The 19,763-nt window shown below is 43.4% G+C and overlaps 4 protein-coding genes across 5 annotated transcripts; 1 reads left to right on the forward strand and 3 right to left on the reverse strand.

Moving 5' to 3' along the window:
* Positions 1 to 124: 124 nt before the first annotated feature.
* On the reverse strand, positions 125 to 5,340 carry LOC6897183 (uncharacterized). Its single transcript, XM_015181751.2, has 8 exons — positions 4,965 to 5,340; positions 4,671 to 4,891; positions 3,956 to 4,554; positions 3,841 to 3,892; positions 1,182 to 2,750; positions 967 to 1,108; positions 750 to 908; positions 125 to 687 (listed from the first exon to the last, which is right to left on the reverse strand). Exons 1-8 carry the CDS (start codon positions 5,139 to 5,141, stop codon positions 472 to 474), a joined length of 3,135 nt encoding a protein of 1,044 aa, XP_015037237.2. The 5' UTR covers positions 5,142 to 5,340; the 3' UTR covers positions 125 to 471.
* On the forward strand, positions 2,778 to 3,932 carry LOC4801411 (uncharacterized). Its single transcript, XM_001358473.4, has one exon. It carries the CDS (start codon positions 2,844 to 2,846, stop codon positions 3,813 to 3,815), a length of 972 nt encoding a protein of 323 aa, XP_001358510.3. The 5' UTR covers positions 2,778 to 2,843; the 3' UTR covers positions 3,816 to 3,932.
* Positions 5,341 to 9,181: 3,841 nt separating the features above from the next.
* Positions 9,182 to 12,714, reverse strand: Paip2 (polyA-binding protein interacting protein 2). 2 transcript variants are annotated; one of them, XM_033383314.1, is made up of 5 exons: positions 12,698 to 12,714; positions 12,445 to 12,632; positions 10,762 to 10,913; positions 10,602 to 10,702; positions 10,398 to 10,539 (listed from the first exon to the last, which is right to left on the reverse strand). In XM_033383314.1, the coding sequence occupies exons 3-5, from the start codon at positions 10,903 to 10,905 to the stop codon at positions 10,410 to 10,412; spliced, it is 375 nt and encodes a 124-aa protein (XP_033239205.1). In that variant the 5' UTR covers positions 10,906 to 10,913; positions 12,445 to 12,632; positions 12,698 to 12,714; the 3' UTR covers positions 10,398 to 10,409. The 2 variants fall into 2 exon arrangements, with proteins under 2 accessions (XP_001358511.1, XP_033239205.1); XM_001358474.4 differs by lacking the exon at positions 12,698 to 12,714 and having other exon boundaries at positions 9,182 to 10,539; positions 12,445 to 12,678.
* Positions 12,715 to 14,898: 2,184 nt separating this feature from the next.
* On the reverse strand, positions 14,899 to 17,319 carry LOC4801413 (sialin). The gene is given in 5 exon segments (XM_033376451.1): positions 14,899 to 15,363; positions 15,422 to 15,666; positions 15,727 to 16,363; positions 16,419 to 16,667; positions 16,739 to 17,319. Coding segments are annotated over 5 exon segments (1,551 nt in total). The 5' UTR covers positions 17,000 to 17,319; the 3' UTR covers positions 14,899 to 15,204.
* Between the last annotated feature and the right edge of the window lie 2,444 nt (positions 17,320 to 19,763).

The following is a 19,763-nucleotide window of genomic DNA, read 5'->3' on the forward strand; positions in this document are numbered from 1 at the left end:
TGGTATACATATATATATATATATATATATATATCTATAAATGATCAATTTGTATATGATATATATGTATATATGAGTTTATATAAAAATTTGCAAAAATATATAGGTTTTTTTTTTGTTTTTGTTTGCTTTCTGTTAGTTCTGCACTAAGTTTAGTCCTTTAAGTAGTCCTTTGTCGTTCATAGTATGTGTATAAAATGGTTCTACATATACGAGTTGACTATATAGTGGTTCCATTCGCGATCCGAATGGAATGGAATTGGAATTGGAGTTGGTATTGGAATGATTACTGGCCCAGCATATAACAGTTTCGAGTTGCTTCATAGCTACACATAAATAATATATATATCAATTCGATTGGCCACACAGCCTCCCCCCACAGTGTGCAGGACTCGACTATTTTCTTGGACGTTATTAGGCAATGACTGCACCATCAAGTGGCCCATGCGACACCAGGCAGCAGGGCAGAAACTACTGCACTAGATAGTCCTTATAGCCACGCAGTGACTTGAGTTGCTTCTTCAGCTTGGTTATCAAATCCGACGGCTGCACCAATATTGATATGTCGCGCCCCACCGAATTGAGGCGGTCGCGTATCTCCAGGTCCTTGAAGAACAAATTGAGCGGCCGTCCATTGATCTCGGTGAGCATCCAGAAGGTCAAGGCATTTCCATCGCACGATTGGGTCTGTTCGAAGGACGAAATTCCAGTTTAGTGAGGTATTCTAGGGTATAAAGATTCTACGTTACCTTTGGCGGCAGTCCGTGACGAGCGGCCAAGCTGTTGGGCACCACATCCACAATCGTTGAGGTATTGCCATCACGAATGAGGCCCAGACACTGACCCTCGCGATCACGGCGTATGGCATACGCCCGACCAAAGGGAATGCGACGCAGCAGCACCTCGACCTGTTTGATCGATAATAAAGCGCTTAGAAAAGATTCAACGAGACAAGAAAACACTTACAAAGAGAGTATTGGTGTTCCTAATGATCTTGTTGGCCTCCGTTGCGCTGCTGATGCTCACGCCTGCTATGGAGAGCAGCTGGTCGCCGATGTGCAGAGCATTGTATAGCACCGGATGCTCTTTTTGCTTCCAACCCGCAATCCTGCAACCAACCCCCAAGGAATGCAATACGAGTATAGTGTAACTGCAGACACTTTTAAGATGCTCATACATACCATACACCCCCGAAGGCTTCCACCCAGGCAATGGAACCCACGCAATCCTTGCGCCGCAGATTCAGCCGCACTCCACCGGGATGCATGATCTCGCGTCGGAGCTGCATCACCTGTTGCTCGCGCAGGGTTAGTCGCTTGTTGGGCGATTGCTGGATTGCTGAGGTGTTCGGATTCGTGCTAGGCGAGGCAGCACCCTGAGGTGGCGGTTGCATTCGAAACCCGCCCCGTCCTGGGGTAAATTGTTCATTGTTGTTGGCGTTCCGTTCGTTCCGTTGAGTGTTCGGCTGCGTGGCACCTGCAGCACCTGCATTACGCTGCAGAGGAGCCTGGGCATCTGAGGTGGACGAGCTGCGCCTGCGCTGCTCTTGACTGTCAGCAGCAAGGGCGGCCGCATTGCTTCGATAAGCAGGCGTGGCCGCGCTTGCGCTGGCCTGCTGTTCGATATTGTTGTTGGCCGCGCTCGTTGTTTTCGACGACGGCTTGCCCCTCAGCGGGGTGTTGAGCATCTTCAGATAGTGGAAGTCGCGCCGACTGGGTCGCGAACTAATGACCAGCTCGGTCAGGCCTCGGGTCAGCTGTGGCACGGTGCGACCAGAGCTCGTTGCAGGCTGGGCCGCGGGTGAGGCAATGCGACGGCGCGGCAGGGCCGGACTGCCATTGGGCTGCACCGGCGTGGGATGTGGAGGCTGGCTTGGAGTTTGAGTTTGAGCCTGAAGAACGCTTGAGCTGATCGCTCCCCGCTCTGTGTCCTGTGTCCTGGTTGGGCTACTGCTGCTGATCGGTATACTGGAGGAGAGGAACACCTTCTCGTAGTGCACGTTGCCGCTGATTATCGAGTCGCTGGTCTGTTCGCTGTTGACGCTGATGTTCGTGATGCCCGAGGTGTTGGCGCTGAGGATTATCTTCTTGCTGAGCTTTGGCGTCGTCTGCGGTTTGACGGCGATATTCGCGGCACTTCCGCTTGGCGCTGTCGCTGCCATTGGAGATGTCGAAGATGGATAGCAAGTGCCGTATACAGCCACCGTGGTCGCCTCTCCATCGCTCATCACCTTCACCTTGGTGGTGTTCGCATTGGCGTTTGTATTGGAAGCCGCCTGTGGGGCTGGGGCATTGGAAGCACTCTGTTTTACGGGCGTCGTATAGGTGTTACTGCTGCTGCTGGGCTGTTGGCCCAGCACTTGAATGGTACTGGCATTGGACGGAATGATTTGTACGTTGCTTTTATACTCGTGTTGCGGTTGTGCTTGAGACTGTTGCGGGTCCAGCTGCAGCTGTGGTTGTGGACGTTGCTGCTGCTTCTGATTGCCACTCGCCGCCTTCGTCTTGACACCGACTTCGGGAAAGCGGAAGATTTCGGCTATTATACTGTTGTTCTTGGGCGGCAATTCGGGCGGCCGTTCCAGGCCGTTACTTGGGTTCGATACTTGAATGATTGTTATGTTGTCCTGAGGCTCATCGGTTCCTGTTCCAGGGACGCCGCTGCTTGCGGCTTGAGACATAAGTGGTTTCCGTGGCATCCTTTTTGATTTATCAGCTGCTCCAGCAGACATGGAGCGGGATGTTTGGGGTCTAGAAATTAAGAAAGCAGCTTGCCTTTTGGTTAAAAGTCAAATACACTCGATATATAAATAAATACATATCTAAACACACAAATCAGACGACATGATAATTTCCGCAGAAACGCTGGACAAGATGTATGTGAAGGAAGTGATCACCGTTGCCAAGATGATCGTTAAATTGCCAGCCAGAGACCACTTAGTTCCAACATGCACTCACTGGCTCAACATCTTCCATAACGCCGCGCCCGAGGTTAAGTTCGAGCGCAATTGGATGCTGCTGCAGCTGCACACACAGCTGAACAGGAAAAGCAACATTGGCTATCCCTTCACGGATCCAACCAGCTTCCACATGGATTTGCGCGCACTGATGCAGCGCAGCGAACAGATGAGAGAGTCGAATGACGTGGATGACGACAATGGGGAGTCGTGGGCCAGCGCAGAAAAGAGCACCATCTCGATGAGCGAGCTGGAGAGCGATTTACATGAGCGCAACCAGCAATTGTTAAAGGAAAGTGATGCTTTGCGCAGCGAGCTTAAGAAACTGCAGGGTCTGGAAGACGAGCTTCAGCAGCGAAAACAAAAATTGAAGAAAATGGAGATGGAGACGAGGGATTCGGGAGAAGACATGCAAATACTCGCCTCCTCCGCCACTATGGCCCTCAAACTGCTGTCCACCAAAGAAGATGCCAATGCGAAGAGCCAATTCTTTAAGACCCTGTTCAGTCCGTTGGGTCAGGACGAGAAAGATTTGGCGCAAGTGGAGAAGCTTGACACGATGTTCGATACGCTATTGCGTGACTCCATCAATGGCTATAAGCAAAAACAGCGCGACCTGGTGGTGCAGGAAGTGAGCTTAAAATACGACAATGTTGTCGCCGACTTCATCGAGCATTATGGAAAGGTTATGGAGGGAAAACTCGTCGCCCAGGAAAAAGAGCTGGCCCAGTCCGCCCTGAGGTACCTGGAGGTGCTCCGCAAGCACTTCGTCTGGAAGTACATGGGCAACGACAGCACAAAGGAGGCTGTCCTCAAGTTCTTGAAGCGGAGCTGCCAGCAGATGTCGGAGATTTTGTAAAAAGGGAGAGTCCTGGGTATTTTACCTGGGTATTAGGCGTTCACATTGAAGCATATGTTCCAGATTTAAGATTTGATCTGCAATTTGCAAAAACATTTATATTTGTTATATGTTTTATATGGGTCCGTGTCTTCTCTTACCCGCGGAGGCACGCTGCGCTGTGGCTGCCACAACATCGACCCGCACGCCATTGTCCGTGAGGACGCAGGCCCTTCGGAGAAGAGGCGACAGGAATTCATCATCAGAGAGGTTCACGTCCGCATCACTGGCAGAGTTCAATTGCTGGGGCTCGTCGGTGGCCTGCTCCTCGTCCTCGGGTCTATTGGGGGGCACTGAAGCCGTCGCGGTCTCGCTTATTTGCTCGCTGTAGGTGCTAATGGGATCGGAGAGCATGTTGAGCAGATGCTGGGTCAATGTGTTGGACATGGCTGTGGCTGGTGGTACTGCAGCCGCAGTTGGAACCGGAGTGGAAGCATTACTTGGGGCTGCCTGTTCACTTGCTGGCAGATGATGCTGCGTCTGCGGGTGCGGTTGATGAGCAGCCACGACACGCTCCACTCCCGGCACTAGGGCCGCCGGCACTGGGGGTGGCGGCGGCAGCGGCGATGTGGGATCCCGTGTGGGCAGCAAGGGGGCGCGAACTTCAGGTAACTTTGTGTAGAGGTTTTCGCGCGGCGACAGAATTTTCATTTCGCGCAACTTCGAACGCAGCGTTTCCACCCATTCTTGCATAATTTCCCTGTGAACGAAACGAAACGAAACCGAAAGTGAATTGTGTTTGGGCAACAGAAAAGCAATAGCAATAGCAATTATTTCCCCGTCTGTGCCTGCGTGCGTACGACATGGCCAGCTTACCATGACACGGCATGAAAGCGCAACACTTCATTGCTAAGCGTTACAACAAATTCAAACTCGTGCGAATTGGGGATCAGGGCGTGCGATATGTGCAGCGTCTCCCGCAATGACACCGCCCACTCTGGCATGTGGCCGGCTGCCTGGCGCGGCTCTGCATAGCCCTCCAGCAGGGCCTCCGTGTCATCGTGCACGCAGAACACCACCCAGCTGCACTCTGATTTCTGCAAAACCAAGGTCATTCAGTAATTAATTCGTGTCTCAATGATTGAGGAGGGGCTCCGCTCAGCGACCTACCTTGGGTCCGACGGTTAGTTTCTTTCCATCGGTCGTCAGTCTTTTCAACCACGTATTCTTGTGTATTTCGCGAAACTGGGCCCCGCTTATGGCCCCGACTCCCGTTGCGCCAGAGCTAACGCCCGACAGAGGTGCAGGTGCGTTTGAGTTCGCAGGTGCTGCAGCCGCCGCAGCCATATCCCCAGGGCCAGTCCCGTGGCAGCTTTCCTCTCGATGCGATGGCTACAATGCTGGATATCCGGATCGGGTCCTCAATTTGCATGCTTTGGGCCTATCACTTTAATCAATCTCACATTTCACACAATTTCAGCAAAATTTCTGCATTTTCATAGACAACAACAAAAAATCAACAAACGACGACGCCATGTTTCGATAAAATATACCGTCCGATATACCAAAATATACCAAAATATACCGTAAAAATACTGACGAAGTCAAGTTCTGTTATGCATATTCCTCGTTTTCGATCTTCCGTCGAATAATACTCGCTATATAGAACATTTAGCCATGCCCACATAATTTTACCCGATTAAGGAATCAATTTTCTATTTAACTGGTGTATTCTTAATACTTGATTTGTTTCTTTGCTACGGCAATTGCTGTTTATGCTCTTCAACTACAATATACCATCTCGTATGATGAAAACCCGAACTTATCCCACTTATGCCCCAGATATTTAAATAGTTCAGCTACTTGAGGTAAATGGCGAAAACTATTAACGATTGTAAATTCTTCTTGTAGATCCATCCTATCCTTCCCTTTAACTTGCAAAAAAACCCCACGAACTCCACCTGAACTGCGCTAAAATGATTACATTTTCTTTATTTTCGGTGGAAAATGTAAATACCCCCTTGGCATATAATAGGTTAATCGTTCTCCGTCAGGATTGGAAACCATATTCCTCATATTCTTTGTTCCGTTGAATATTACCAGCTAAATAGCACATTTAGCCATGCCCACATAATTTTATCCGATTAATAAATCAATTTTCTACTTGACTGGCTTATTTTAAATACTTGCTTTTATTGCATTTTGCGTAAAAAGAGGTTTTAGCGAAATAAGTCAAACAAAAAACAAGTAGCGAAATAGGTCAATCAAAACAAACGAAAAAGGAAATTCGTTCATATTGCTCAATTTTGATATTCCATTGAATAATGCTGACTAATTAAATCTCTTAGCAATGCCCACATAATTTTATCCCATTGATGAATAAATGTTCTGCAAGATTGGATAGTTTTCAATCCTTGCTTTTATTGTATTTATTGTAAAAAAAGGGTTAAACGAAAAAGTCCAACAAAAAAAGAGTCACTATGTTGCGTGTAGGCCTTTGTATACCCTATTTTGTTAATTTTATATGAAGATGAAAAGTGATATATAAAGACCTTTTCTCAAATTGATATTCCTTAGACATATTAAAGTACATTATTAGTATCTTTTGTATATTTATCTCGATCCTGATACCTACTGAGCCTTGGAAGACAAACGTATTCACAATTCTATAACATCCATTTCCCCCAGGGTAAGTGTGCTTGGAATTAGCAACATTTGTGCATGGAATTAGCAACATTTGTGTATGGAATGGGACTCATTGTTGCAATAGCGAAACTGCGGCGAATCGGGTATTGCCTATATTTCAAGCTATATAGATTTTCCCACTTAGCTTTATCCCATAGATAAATGTATTTTCTACAAGATTGTTTCTTTTAATCACCTTAATGTATTTTATTTTGACCAAAAAACGGTTTTCAAGTAAATGTTGCCGCAACTTTTGTGTATGGAATGAGACTCATTGTTGCCAAAGCGAATTGCGGCGAACTGCGGCGAATTCAAATTCGATTCAAAAAAACGACCAATTCCTCATATTCTTTGTTCCGTTGAATAATACTATCTATATAGAACATTTAGCCATGCCCACTCAATTTTGTACGATTGATGAATCAATTTTATACATGATTGGTCTATTCGAAATACTTGCATTTATTGGATTTTTATATAAAATTGAAAATTAAATTAATAGATGACAAAAATACCATTTAGCACTAAAAAACACCACATGGGAGCGCGGCGAAAACCAGTTTCTACAGTATATACGGTCTCACTTGAAAAATATACCGAGTGGTGCGCGCCAAATCGAACTTTTTTGAATGTGAGCGACAAGGATTTAAATGTTGTCAACCGGGCCTTTATCTATGCCCACATAATTATATCCGATTAATTAACATATTTTCAACTTGACTGGCTTATTTTAAACACTTGCTTGTATTGGATTTCTATACCCTTTCTTAAATGTACAGCAGCTCCTGTAGGTTTTGAGTATTCTGTCAAACTAGAAATATTGTATGTAGCTTCATAAGTTTCTTGTCGCAGATTTTCATTGTGACACTGCCAGATAATGAACCCTTTTTTGCCACAACCCACTCTTAATTCCGCATACAATGAAACCATCAAGTTAGTCCGACTCCAGCTTTATTACTCTTCACAGCCGGCATCCAGTTTCTGTAAATCACCGAGGAGGTGGTCAAATAAAAGCGTCGGAGAAGGCACGTAGCAAAGCAGCCTCGAAAGTCTCCACTCGAGAGCGTGCAGATCGCAACGCCCTTACTGTAGGCTCAATCTGGTCGTGGAGCCACCACGCATCATCAAGTCGTCGGCCGCCGTCTCCTCGGCCTCGGAGGACTCGCGTCGCGCCTCCGGCAGTAGCTCTACTCTTGCTCCTCCTTTTTGATGAAAGTATTGCGCTTGCTTTTGTTTGCTTTAACGGCATATCCAACATCTTCTGGTGATTTTTTTTTTTTGATCCCATTCATTTTAGAGACTTTTTTAATATGTCGTACGTTTCTACGTGAAACAACGTGACATTACAAAAAGGCTCCATGATGGATGGCATCAAGAAACAATCACCTGAAGATGATGCTAATACAGTAAGAGCAAACAAGAGCAAGCACAAAACTGCCATCAAGAAGGACTGCCATCGCCAAGGATTTATCCACAGAAAGCAGGAGAAGAGCTAGTCGTCGCTGGTCCGACAAAAATGACTGGCTGTCATCAGCAGTACCTAATAAAATGGGAGGGAATAAGTCAAATAAGACAGAACAAATATTTATAAATTAACATTTAGTTAACCTTTTTAGATTCGACGAACATGGGCTCAGCAGGATGGTCCACAGCAGGGACTGCAACAGGGGGCGCCGCAGGGTCCGCAAGGGCCACAGGACCCACAGCCGACGCAGCGCAGTCTACAAAGTCCAAAGTATGAACCTTAAATTACAAAACAAAAAATGTTAATTATTTTTCAAAACGTTTTTTTACAAATTTTTTTACTTTTTTTTACTGGAATCCAAAAACACAAAACTAAAAATTAAACAAGAAATTTCAGTGTTCACTCTACTCCTGATTTCAGACTGACGAGATACATAAAACAAACATGTAAGCCATTTTTTCCAAGAGTTTGAACTCAAGGCTAATGTGATGATATTTATTTAAACAGTCCCACGACTTTTCAATATTTTCGGTGGTATATTAAAATCTTCTCCGTTGAGGATTGGCAACCATATTCCTCGATTTTAATATTTCGTGTAATATTTCTAGCTGGAAAGAATCCTCAGCCCTGCCCAATTCTTTTTGTCTTCAAAATATTGTTGAAATACCTCTTAAATTTCCTCAATTCCCCAGGGTATGCAGAATGTTGCTCAATCCGCGCCATGTTGAGACGATAATTTCTTAATGTATCGATAGTTATATAAGACATTTTAGATGGCAGAGGGTCTGGCAGCACTAGCACAAATCAGCTGTAGGTCAAATTACTTGGCGCGAGTTTCAAACCCTGATAGGAATTATATTTAATCAAAAGTATACAGATACATATTTCGTACTATATAAAGTACGAACCAAAATCGTATATTTAGCAAAACACTAGATCTTAAAAGTCCCTCTCCGCATTTCATGAACATACATAAGAAACATAAAAGAACTCTTCAATTTTTATGCTATAATACTTCTTTTTATTGAGATTTTTAAAATCATTTTTGATATTTTTTTGTTTGGGCTTTTTTTGTATCTTTATATCACACGTAACGTAAGTAATGTAGTAGATCTTTTGATGCTGTCTTAATTTCTAGGTCTAAGCTGATTGAAAAAATAGTAATTATCCATCATTCTCTACATGCCAAAACGGAATTTAACGACATTAAAAACTATCTGTTTTACATATTTTGTGCATTTGCTGTGTGGGGCAAACGTGCTGAACAATATTTTTGACCTAAAATTCGCAAAGCTATTGTTCCGCATCGTTCCCGTTTCGTTTCGTTTCATTCGATTAACACTAGGTATTCTATGTATATCTATGCATGTAAGTTGTATAAAGAGGCTTTTAACATTAGTATCTCAATTCTCGATTCGTTTTAGTCACTTAATTATAGTCGTAATTTACAAGTATAGCGAGAGTCAGATGGGGAGCGTGGACAAGCGATTTTGGTAACTTAGGTAGAACGTACAACGAGTTAACAATGGGTGGAATGGGGACGGGACACAGATTATTTAAAAAAAAATAAAAGCAAAAGTTATACACAAATTTTCAACTTAAAACAAGTGTAGAAAGTGTCGGGAAGTCGTGTGTCGTAAATTAAATAAAATATTAACTAAAATTAAAGTCTTTGCATAGAATTTCGTTTAAACGGCATGACGGTTCGGGTTGTAAATTCTGTTTGTGTCTAACACAATCGGGTCGAGTCTTGGTTTTTGCTTACATTTTCTTTAGCTGGAAATTGGCGCAGTTATGTAGTGGTTTTAGTGGTAGTCGTAGTTGGTTTCGTTTTCAAGTCGGTAGAAATGTTGCAACAGAAAATTGTCGCGTGTAAAAAGTCATTTGTTTTCGTTTTGTACGTTGATACCAAAGTTTCGCTAGCTTCAGCTTCACCATCAAACCGCCATTGTCTGCAGAGCGAGAGCTCCACTCCGGCTCCGGCTCCGTATTCCTGGGCAAACAGTTCGTGTTTAACTCTAATTACGATGTACGATGATGTACGTGGCATAGTTGTTAGTCGTTACTTGCTGTTTTTGTTGGTGTTTTAGGTCCTTTTTTGTATGTTTCTCTTTTAACGTTTTGTATTTTTTTTTTTTAGTGGCTTTTTGTTAATTTTATAATTGATTTCAGAAATGTTATTCTTTTGCATTTCGGTCGCCAGCACTTGGATTCGGTCAGAACCATCTATTTGTCTACGGCTATGCGTATCTGTTGGGTAATGGCCAAGTTCCTTTGAATCCTGCTGTTGCAGCCGTTCGGGGCATGGACTAATGGTAGTTCGAGTTTTTGCAAAGGATTTAAAAATTTTTCTTAGGATTTTTGCGTGTCGACTGGAGCGCTAACTGGAGCGCCTGTCAGGTGAGGTCCACGTGTTATGGGAGTGAGTTTGCGAGTCTGGTGGTGGTCGGGCTGGATGGCTGACTTTACGAGGCGGGCAAGTCCAATATATGACTACGCGGTACAAATTCATCGGCCATGGGATTCAAAACCGACTTTTCCACATTGCACTGACTTTTAGGCAGGGCGGAAAGTGCCGTGTTCTGCTCCTCCGTTCTACAGGGCAACAGATAAAGGTTAGAGCATATGCTCGATCTGACCAGATGGCCTCAACTCACTTTGCCTTTTCCCACTCGTTGAGTTGCTCTTCCAGCTCGTCCTCCATCATAGCCTCGATACATTCCTGCATGATTTCCTCCTCCTCTAGTCGTTGGAGTTCCTATCAAAACGTAAAAAAGACGTTAATTACTTTTACTTATAATCCTTTGTGCTGCTTACGTTCTTGTCGAACTCCTCCTCATTCTCCATCCACATATACTCGGAGAAATCTGGCTCATCGTCGAAATCCGACAGGGACTCGTCGTCGTCTATCACATAAATGATTTGCTCCGACCAGTCCACAGATGGTACCTTCAACAACATGATGATTCCTGTAAGGTGGGATACATAGGTATTATTAATCAATTTAATCTCATTAGCCAAGCGTATAATGGCGAGGCGGGTTTAGCTTCTATTATCTAAGTATGTCCATATTCTACCGGCAAGAAGCCGGACCACGCCAGCTGTTGTGTTTTCGAGAACCTGTCCCACTTTGCAGGGAATAAACAAACCGAAACTCGTCCAATGTGAGATATTTCTATACATTTATTTTTATTTTGTTTTGTTTGAATACATACAAGTACATACAAAGTTTCGAAAACAAAATGATTCAGCTCAAAGTACGAGAGCAAAAGAGAGAAAATTATCAGGTACTGATAAGGATATCAGGCATTATCACATCCAGTCGGCAAACGCATTAAACATTTTATGGCGTATAGAAGAGCCGTTATTCTTATCAGTTGTTTATACAATTTGTCGGTTGTGCAAATTTAAAGTATGAATTTATGCAAAAACGCAATAAGTCAGGTCAGCGGCGTTCGTCATCGACTACGAATATTCGTTGGAGGGGGGGTTGTTTGTTTGTCTTTTCGTGTGTACGTGCCGATGTGTGCGTGAGACAGCTGAGGCCGTTTAGCTCTTTTACCGCCAAATTTAGATTGGTTTAACTGTCAACCATTTAGTAGTTAATTGAATTTCTATTTATTAATTGGGTTTCATAATTTATTTTCTTCTTTTTGTGGGTCATCTTTGTAACGGTACTTTGACCAGTTAGAGATAATGTCCCATCGTTTAATCGGTTCTGGTCGTTTTTGGTTTCTAGCTATATCTAGCATTTTCTCTTAAATCTTTAGCAGGCAACACCAGCCAGACTTTCCTTGTGTACGTGCTCGCTCACACACACACACACACTCTTAACTCGCGCTATTGTAGAATTCAGCTTGTTGCGGCTGGGTATATTTTAAATAAAATTGCGAAAATTAAAATGTATTTGCACAGCCAATGTTATGCATAAAACACAAAGGTGGTAAACCGTCACGCATACATATGTATGGATACAAGCACTTGAGTATACAGTGCATATGTGTATGCATGTGCTTGCGTATGTGATTGAATGAACCTCCCTCAACCCGGGCCAACAGCAACAATGATAATAACACAACACGAAGCGCTCAAGGTAGCAAGTGTTTAAATATTCGACAGAAGAATTAATATATTTCGGTTTTTGTTATTGCGCCGAAATGAAAAAAGCTGCCTTACACGCACTCTCACGTACACACCGTAGGCTATCTATCAAGAGTCGTCCCCCCGTTTCAGCTTAGTAGGAGATGTTTTGGACTCTTGACCGTTTATTGATTTGTCAAGAAGCAGTTTAGAGTAAACGACAGCCCAGTGTCGCGGAAGTGCTGACACAGGAAGCAGGCTGGCGAATATAATCAGGAAGCGAGCGTCTGAATTCTGATTTCCGCCTTTCTTTTCCCCCGTCTCCACTGCGCACAAAAACACCGATGTTCATCAGAAACTACTGGCTCTGCTTTTTTGATCCTGCTGACGGCCAACTATTTCGCATGTCGTGCTACTCACTTGTAAATGCTGAAGGAGCGCTCAATTGCCAAACAAAATATGTAGATGTCACGGCGCCTTGTTGCTTGTGTTGATCTTTCACTGAGAATTTTGCGTTGTAAAGGGGAAAGCTCAATTTATTGTAGCATCGAGATAGAATTCACACGAAAATTTTGATACATCTATTGCGAAACGTATTCCAGTGAGTGCTGTGCGGGAACACAACACGTTCGTAAGCGTAGCAAAACAAAATTTGAAAATGAAAAAAATTTACAATGATTTATAAAGCAAGGTGGGCAGTGTGACCGCGGACCGATGAAATATACGGTCTGGCCCCAGAAATATACCGAAATATCGGTCAAAATATACAGGAAATATACTGACGAATTATTTGTGTTTAAGTTCCTCATATTTCTTGTTTTTGATATTCGGTTGGAAATTAATAGCTAGTTAGGATCCTTAGCTCTAATCTCATAATTTTATCCGATTGATGAATCAATTTTCTACAAGGTTGGTTCATTTTTGGTACTTTCCTTTCACTGCCTTATGTCGAAAATAAGGTTTAAGCTAAAAACTTCGACAATATATTCAAGCAGAAAACGTAAGTATGCACGTAATGAAACGTAAGTGCGACTGGTATATTACGTTGCTGGTAAACCGGTATCAGCTATGCACATTTATACCCTCTTTCTTTTAAATATTTAAAAAATTCTGGTTTCAAGCTGATTTGAAATATTACTGATGACTTTCTTAGATTGACATGTTTTATACCTATTTATATGATTATGATATGATTACTTTCCAGTAGCCTGGTATGACAATTTTCACAATTCTATAAGATCCTTTTCTCCAGGGTATGCAGAAGTTCATCTTCTGATAAGAGGTGAAGGAAACTGTCCATACAAATGTAAATATTTATCCTGCTGGTGAGACAAAAAACTGATATCACTATCGATATCACAGATAGTCGATCCCGAAGAAGCAGTAAACTAGAAACAATACAAATGGAGATATCCGAAACCCCACTGGGAGTGGTACGTTTAATAAATATTATGTCAAGTTTTTATATTAGTATCTTGCAGCCCTTAACAAAACAAATGGTCTGAGGAGTAGACAAGTCTTATTATTTTTTCAGATTATGTAGATTATGTAGAACATTCATAATTATTTTCGATCTTCGATTCAAGATTGTCTATTAAATCGGTTATGGGATTAACCCCGTTTCTCCTTGAATTTTCAAATTGATTGACGTCATCGAAGAGTTCGTGCTCTCTAGCCACAGTTGCACTGCTCAGGCTGCTCTTCAATCGGGTTGCCTCTTCGACCATACGCTCCTTAAGGGAACGCAGTGCATTGAACAAGGACAAATGCATCTCAAGGTAGTGGGACTCGAACACATGATCCTTTGCCCACTCCTGAGCCACAGTCTTGTTCCGCAGGATCATCTTTATCTGGTCCTTGTCGACGCCGAAATTCCTTTGCCATAAGCTCAGAGTTGCGTTCTTTTCGCGTCGGCGATTCGTTAAAAAGTTAATAAATTCGTTTGGGAAATTTGTTTCTGCCCTAGACATAAAGTCCAACCTCAAAAGTCCCATCCTAACTCCATTGAGATACTCGTGAAATTTGCATAAATGATTCTTGTCCGAATCCGGCAATGGAACACTAACAGCCTCAGTTGGTGCGTAACTGTCCGGATCACTGGGTGCGGCATTAGCCAGGCTCTGTGGATCGATTTAATAGAAGCTGATTCTTGTTTATTTCCCAGAGTAAAAGCTCTCACCATCACGGCCAGGGCTATAATCGAATAGGACTGCATCTTGCAATGTTTAAAATTTAACTGCAATTTTCCGATAGTGCTCGAAAGCTTTTATAGCAGTCGTAGATTGAAAACATTTCCATGGGTTGTGGCAATTATCGCCGCTTTCTAAAAATACTTACGACCGCCGGGTTCATCCAACTGGACTTGGTTCATGCAGAGATAATTTCTAAGAAAGTACAAGAAAGAAAAAAAATCCAAGACAATTCTTATTAATTGTTCAGTTGATAGAGCAATTTCTTTCGAACCACAGATGCTGATACTACTATGCATTTAATATATTAAACACTTTTTAAACTTATTCAACTTAAACTATTAAGTTGAAGTCGTGCTTTAATTCCATTTGTATGCTGCTGTGGCTTACATTGGGATCTTCGAGAAGTTGATAAATAAAATATTTCGATGCTGTTCATTCTCGCTTTTTTTCTGAAATATTATTTATTATCTAATTATTATTTTATTTAAAGAATTTAATTGCTTTAAGCATGAATATTGCAAATTGCGTTTTTTTCCAAATGTAAAAAACGACACGAAATCAAGCTGATGAAGTCCTGGTTCTGCACACCTATGGGCGAGTAGGTGTGCTTTGGTCTCTTATGGAACATCTTGGGATTATAGTTAGATTAATGATTATATAGGGTATATATTCAAATGCTAGCTTTCTCTATGAAACTTTAAACGTAGTTAAAATATTATTTTTGGGAATGCCATCTTTTTAACTATGTATACATGTATTTAAGAGGCGATACGACAATGTTTATTAGAAGGGATATTCATTTGCATTTCTTGTTAAGCTAATTTTTGTTTTGTATCCGATATCAAACATCTAAGGAGAAATGCAAAGAGTATAAAACATTAGAAAACACTAGAATCTACTTTATTCGATATTACAGAGGTGCACACTCAATGGGCGCGGATATAAAAACACAAAGAACAAAAAATAAAATAGGTTTAATTCTTAATTTCTAATGAACGTTGTCTTGATTTGCACTTAAAGACTCCGCGTGTCTGCGTGGATCCCAAGACTGCAGCCTCGTACTGCTGAACAGCCCAAACACAAACATGGCCATGCCATTGAAAAGGATCAGTGTCAGCAGCACAATATTCCACTCGGCCTTGGTGCCCTGCATAATACGATATTAATTAAAGGTTTGCCTTGAAAATACACCAGTTCATGCTTACAGTATGCACCAGAGCGGCCACGAGATGGGGCGCCAGAAATCCAGACAGGTGGGCCAAACAGTTGGCCAGTCCGGATAGAAGACCGGCAAAGGAAGGCGCGAAGTACAACAGTGTGGGCCAGTAGCCGGCACTGAAACCCATGTCTGTGGTGGCGTAAAGGAACGCGTACATCAGCATTACTAGTGTCTTCTGCTCGCAGCCGGCCCACATAATAATGCCAATAAAAACCATCGTTAAAATGCTACCTGGAAAGGAAACGGAGACATGAATCCAACATCTAAGGAATTGGATAGGCATACCCTTACAGGCGACATACAGCAGTCGACGCATCCAGCTCTGATTGAGACCCACGCGCCGCTCCACGTAGCCGCAGCTAAAGACGCATATCAGCTTCGAGAACATACCGCCCAGATACGGAGCCGCCGACAGAACCCCGACATCATGGATGGTGAATTGCATGGCCTCGCGCATGAAGCGCGGCATCACGACGGACAGTACGAGGAAGGTGTAGTTGTGGAAGACGTGCGTCAGGATGAAGGCATACACAGGAAGCGAGGTAAGCAGCTGTCTCCAAGGAACATTTAACTGCCAAATTGTGGAAAATAAAGAGAAAGTAACCAGTGGATCACCTACTTAGTCACCTACTTGGCTCCTGGACAACGGCTCCCGTTGTAAGTACGCCTTCTCCGCATTCGAGATGCGTGGATGCTGGTCCAGTGTGTCGTAGATGAGCCAGTGACAGGATATGCCGAAGACCAGCGTCACACTTCCAACCACATAGAAGGATAGCTCCCACGCAAAGTCGCTGAGGTAGTTGGCCACCGGATAGACCACAATAGAGCCCATGAGAAGGCCGATGTAGGCGAACGAGAGCAGCGACGTCCGCTCCGTGGGATGTGCCCAGGTCACGAACAGCTGGTATAGCGGCGGATTGCCGCATCCCTGCGAACACAAAGCGAAGGTTATATCCAATGTCCATCTGCTGGACTCATCTCACCGCACACATGCCGGAGACCACCAAGCCGGCTACCGCGGCGCCATAGCTGTGATGCGCCATCGTTGGGAGGAGGCAGTATGCCGAAGCCTCGAAGACCAAGGACAGGATGAACAGCCGCTTGCTGCTGAACCGATCCGACAGGTGTCCGGCCAGGGGGATCGAGATGACGTAGCCGTAGTAGTAGACGCCGGGAAAGGTAAGCTCCTGGTTGCGTGTCCAGGGCAGGTCGCCGCCCGTCTGCTGCAAACGCTGGATCAGATTTCTGTGCACCCAACAAAAAAACGCATCGGACTTGCCTGTGTCACCTGGATCCCCGAGGCCGGGCCAACGACAGGGCCTCCGCACTGCCCCGGACCAGTGGAGTTGCTGCGCTCCAGCTCCAGGGCCATCAGAAGGCTGTCCTCGGGTCGCGGCTTGACCATACGTAGTATGACCATGGCAAGCATGCTGCGCATGGCAGAATGGAGGCAGATCGACAGGAAGGCGCACACGGCGTACGTGAGGCGAACCGATCCCAAGAGTCTGTGGGACGCAGGAGGGACTGCTGACCGATGCGGCAGCGTCCACGACTTGCAGACCATTTTCTAATTTCTTTTCTACCCAAACACACACACAAAAACTAATCGACGATGAGGGAAGACACAATCCACAGGTGAGCCGAGCAGGGGAAATACTAATTACGAATACGATGCCCACCGACTGCACCTGCCATCGACACTGGCACTGACACTGGCACTCTGACAAGATGTAAACATGTAACTTTGCAAAGTTATTTGCAATTCGGCACGATTTCTCGACGATTTATCGGTCAGCACTCGCCCAAAGCGCGGAACATATCTAGAAACTAACCTGTAGACCGAACCGAACTGTAAAATGTTACAAGCGGCGATAAGAACTCTCCGCTCAGTAAATCTCTAGCTTAGAGCATTATAATCTTCTCCTCTCGCTCCCTCCCTCCTCCTTTCGTCTTGTTTATAGTCTCTTTGCACAAAAAGCTCCGCAATCATCATGGTTTACGGTTTGAACAGTCTGACAACACCTATGATCGATTTTGAGAGCTTTCACAGTATCATCATTGGAATTTTTAGATTTTAGCGAGATTGGAGAGCGTACAAAATAAACACGGGGATCTCTATTAGATAATATATCTAGCAATAGAACATTGGAATTACATGTCAATTAAGCAAGCGTGCTTAGTGTATGTTGAGAGGCGGGCACATTCTTTGGACAATTTTAATGATTAGTTGCTAATTTTGTTGAGATATTTTAACACTAAAAACTTCTCATCTAAACAAGGCACTATCCATAAAAAAAACTAAGCAAATTGCCAAGTTGAAGAAACATTAAAAATGGTAGTAAACTTCTATTTTGGGTCGCAATGTCTTCAGGTAGATAGAGTAATAACTCTATCGACACAATTTAAAAATCCTGCCAAAGTGTCGTACCAAGTTCTGTTTACAAATCAACAATTTTTGTGGTAAAAGATTTTGGGCGTATATCACAAATTTTACATGTGGCGACGTGATTCTATATTCTATATTTATTCTATACATTTTTTGTGAGCTGGGTTTTCTGTGTCGATGTGTATTAACATATCTTGTGAGTGCTTTTGGTACCATACATAAAAATGTTAGTGCATACATTTAATGGACCCACAGATCAGATTCTTGTGGCAACCCCTGCTACCCAATCAAGTCTTCAGTTCGAACATATCACACATGTTCTTATTACTTTTGCAACATTATGAACTTGAATTTCAATATCTAATTTCTTAACATATGCTAAACCAAAATATAGCTAATAGTAGCATGTCTGCCAGGAGATGCCCGAGAAGACGAAAACAGAATTCAAGTTATTGCCTACAAATAAAAATGGAGAAAGTCATCAGCAGAAGGTAATAAAAAATAAAAAACTAACCGTAAACAGTGTACCATACACCGCACTTCGGAAAACACTTATCACGTTACGATTTGTGCAATCGACCGTTGAAGGAGGGCAGGGAAACACTGTGAAGAAATCCTGACCTAGAAATCAGTTTCCGAATTTATTTTGTTTTTAAATCTCAAACTCTTAACTGTCCATGTATTGCCTAATAGGGGATACAATTTGGTGAGGATCCTTACCCACAACCGCCACAATTCGATAAAACAATTCAATCCTAGACAGCGCTTACACGTTCCCAAGTGGGTGAACATCTAGTCAAAAAATATTGTTGTAGAGTCTTGTACTGCCACCGTGGTGGTTAATGTTCTTATGTTGTAGCTGCCTTTAGGATAGGATAGGAATAGAGGGATAGGGATCGCAGGAGGAGATCCCGAATGAAACTAAGCATTTATTGATTCTGAGGCTCCAACTAATGAAACGGATTACTTATTGGATTAGTTCTGAGTCTCCAACCCCAACAGTACAATTTTTAAGTAGAGAGGTTGTTGAGAATATTGCTATCTTAAGGGACAACTCCCTTGTAGGGAACACACCATTGCAGGGGATAACTCTTGTAGGACCACTTTGGGCTACCCTGAGGTTTGTGTTTGCTGTTTCGCAGGTAATGAGGGATATTGAAAAAAGGGTATTCGCCCGAAATAGATTTCATTTTCATGATCTTAAATTCTTAATTAACATACGTATATCCTCAGTGTACAGGACAGGTGCAGTTTGTGGGCAGCAGAGGGGGAGGGGGGTCGAAGTGCACGCTTTGACCAGTCCGACCAGTACTGACAGGCAATTGGCTTTCGCTTTGCCGTGTCAAATGCACACAGGCACACACAGATACTGGGGTACATACATACATACATACTTATATGCACTTTCCTTATCTGCTGGGTCGCATCGCTCATTCTCCCGAACACGGTGCTCTGTTCTATTTTCTATTTTTCTATTTTCCGCTCCGCTTGCACTATGTTTCGATTAAAATTTTGAATTTTTTATAAAGCCCACATGTTAGTCGCTGTTGTTGTTTCAGCGATGTTCTTGTTGGCTCATTTGGCATGCATATGGGCCGGGGACTGGGACTGGGACTGGTAGGGGGAGTTGGATTGGAACTAGGACTGGGTAGGGACATGTGACTACGACTGGGACATAGTTCTTTACATATTTACATTTCTTTTCGATTGATTTTTTATTTATACAGCTCATATGTCGCCCCATTCAGCCAGTTCTCAGTTCTTTGGGGCTTTCCCTTCTTCGTACCTTTATTTTTCTTGGCGTGCTGGATGGGAGCGCATATGCTGGCATCGACTCTCGGGGGCAATGCATTGTTTGCATTTGCATAACCGAAATGCCGTTACCGTCAGCGCTAGCATTGCCATTAATGTTACCGTTGCCATTACCATGTCCTGGTGTCGC

The sequence above is a fragment of the Drosophila pseudoobscura genome, chromosome 2, assembly GCF_009870125.1.
Source record: "Drosophila pseudoobscura strain MV-25-SWS-2005 chromosome 2, UCI_Dpse_MV25, whole genome shotgun sequence".
Classification (NCBI taxonomy): Eukaryota; Metazoa; Arthropoda; class Insecta; order Diptera; family Drosophilidae; genus Drosophila; species Drosophila pseudoobscura.

Coding starts and splice junctions, on each gene's coding strand:
- LOC4801411 (XM_001358473.4), top strand. CDS start 2,844: ATGATAATTTCCGCAGAAACGCTGGACAAGATGTATGTGAAGGAAGTG.
- LOC6897183 (XM_015181751.2), bottom strand. CDS start 5,141: ATGGCTGCGGCGGCTGCAGCACCTGCGAACTCAAACGCACCTGCACCT. Junction 4,555..4,670: donor CGCTTTCATGCCGTGTCATG/GTAAGCTGGCCA, acceptor TTTCGTTCACAG/GGAAATTATGCAAGAATGGG. Junction 688..749: donor GTCACGGACTGCCGCCAAAG/GTAACGTAGAAT, acceptor TCCTTCGAACAG/ACCCAATCGTGCGATGGAAA.
- Paip2 (XM_001358474.4), bottom strand. CDS start 10,905: ATGTTGTTGAAGGTACCATCTGTGGACTGGTCGGAGCAAATCATTTAT. Junction 10,703..10,761: donor AGGAGGAGTTCGACAAGAAC/GTAAGCAGCACA, acceptor ACGTTTTGATAG/GAACTCCAACGACTAGAGGA. Junction 10,540..10,601: donor AACGAGTGGGAAAAGGCAAA/GTGAGTTGAGGC, acceptor GTTGCCCTGTAG/AACGGAGGAGCAGAACACGG.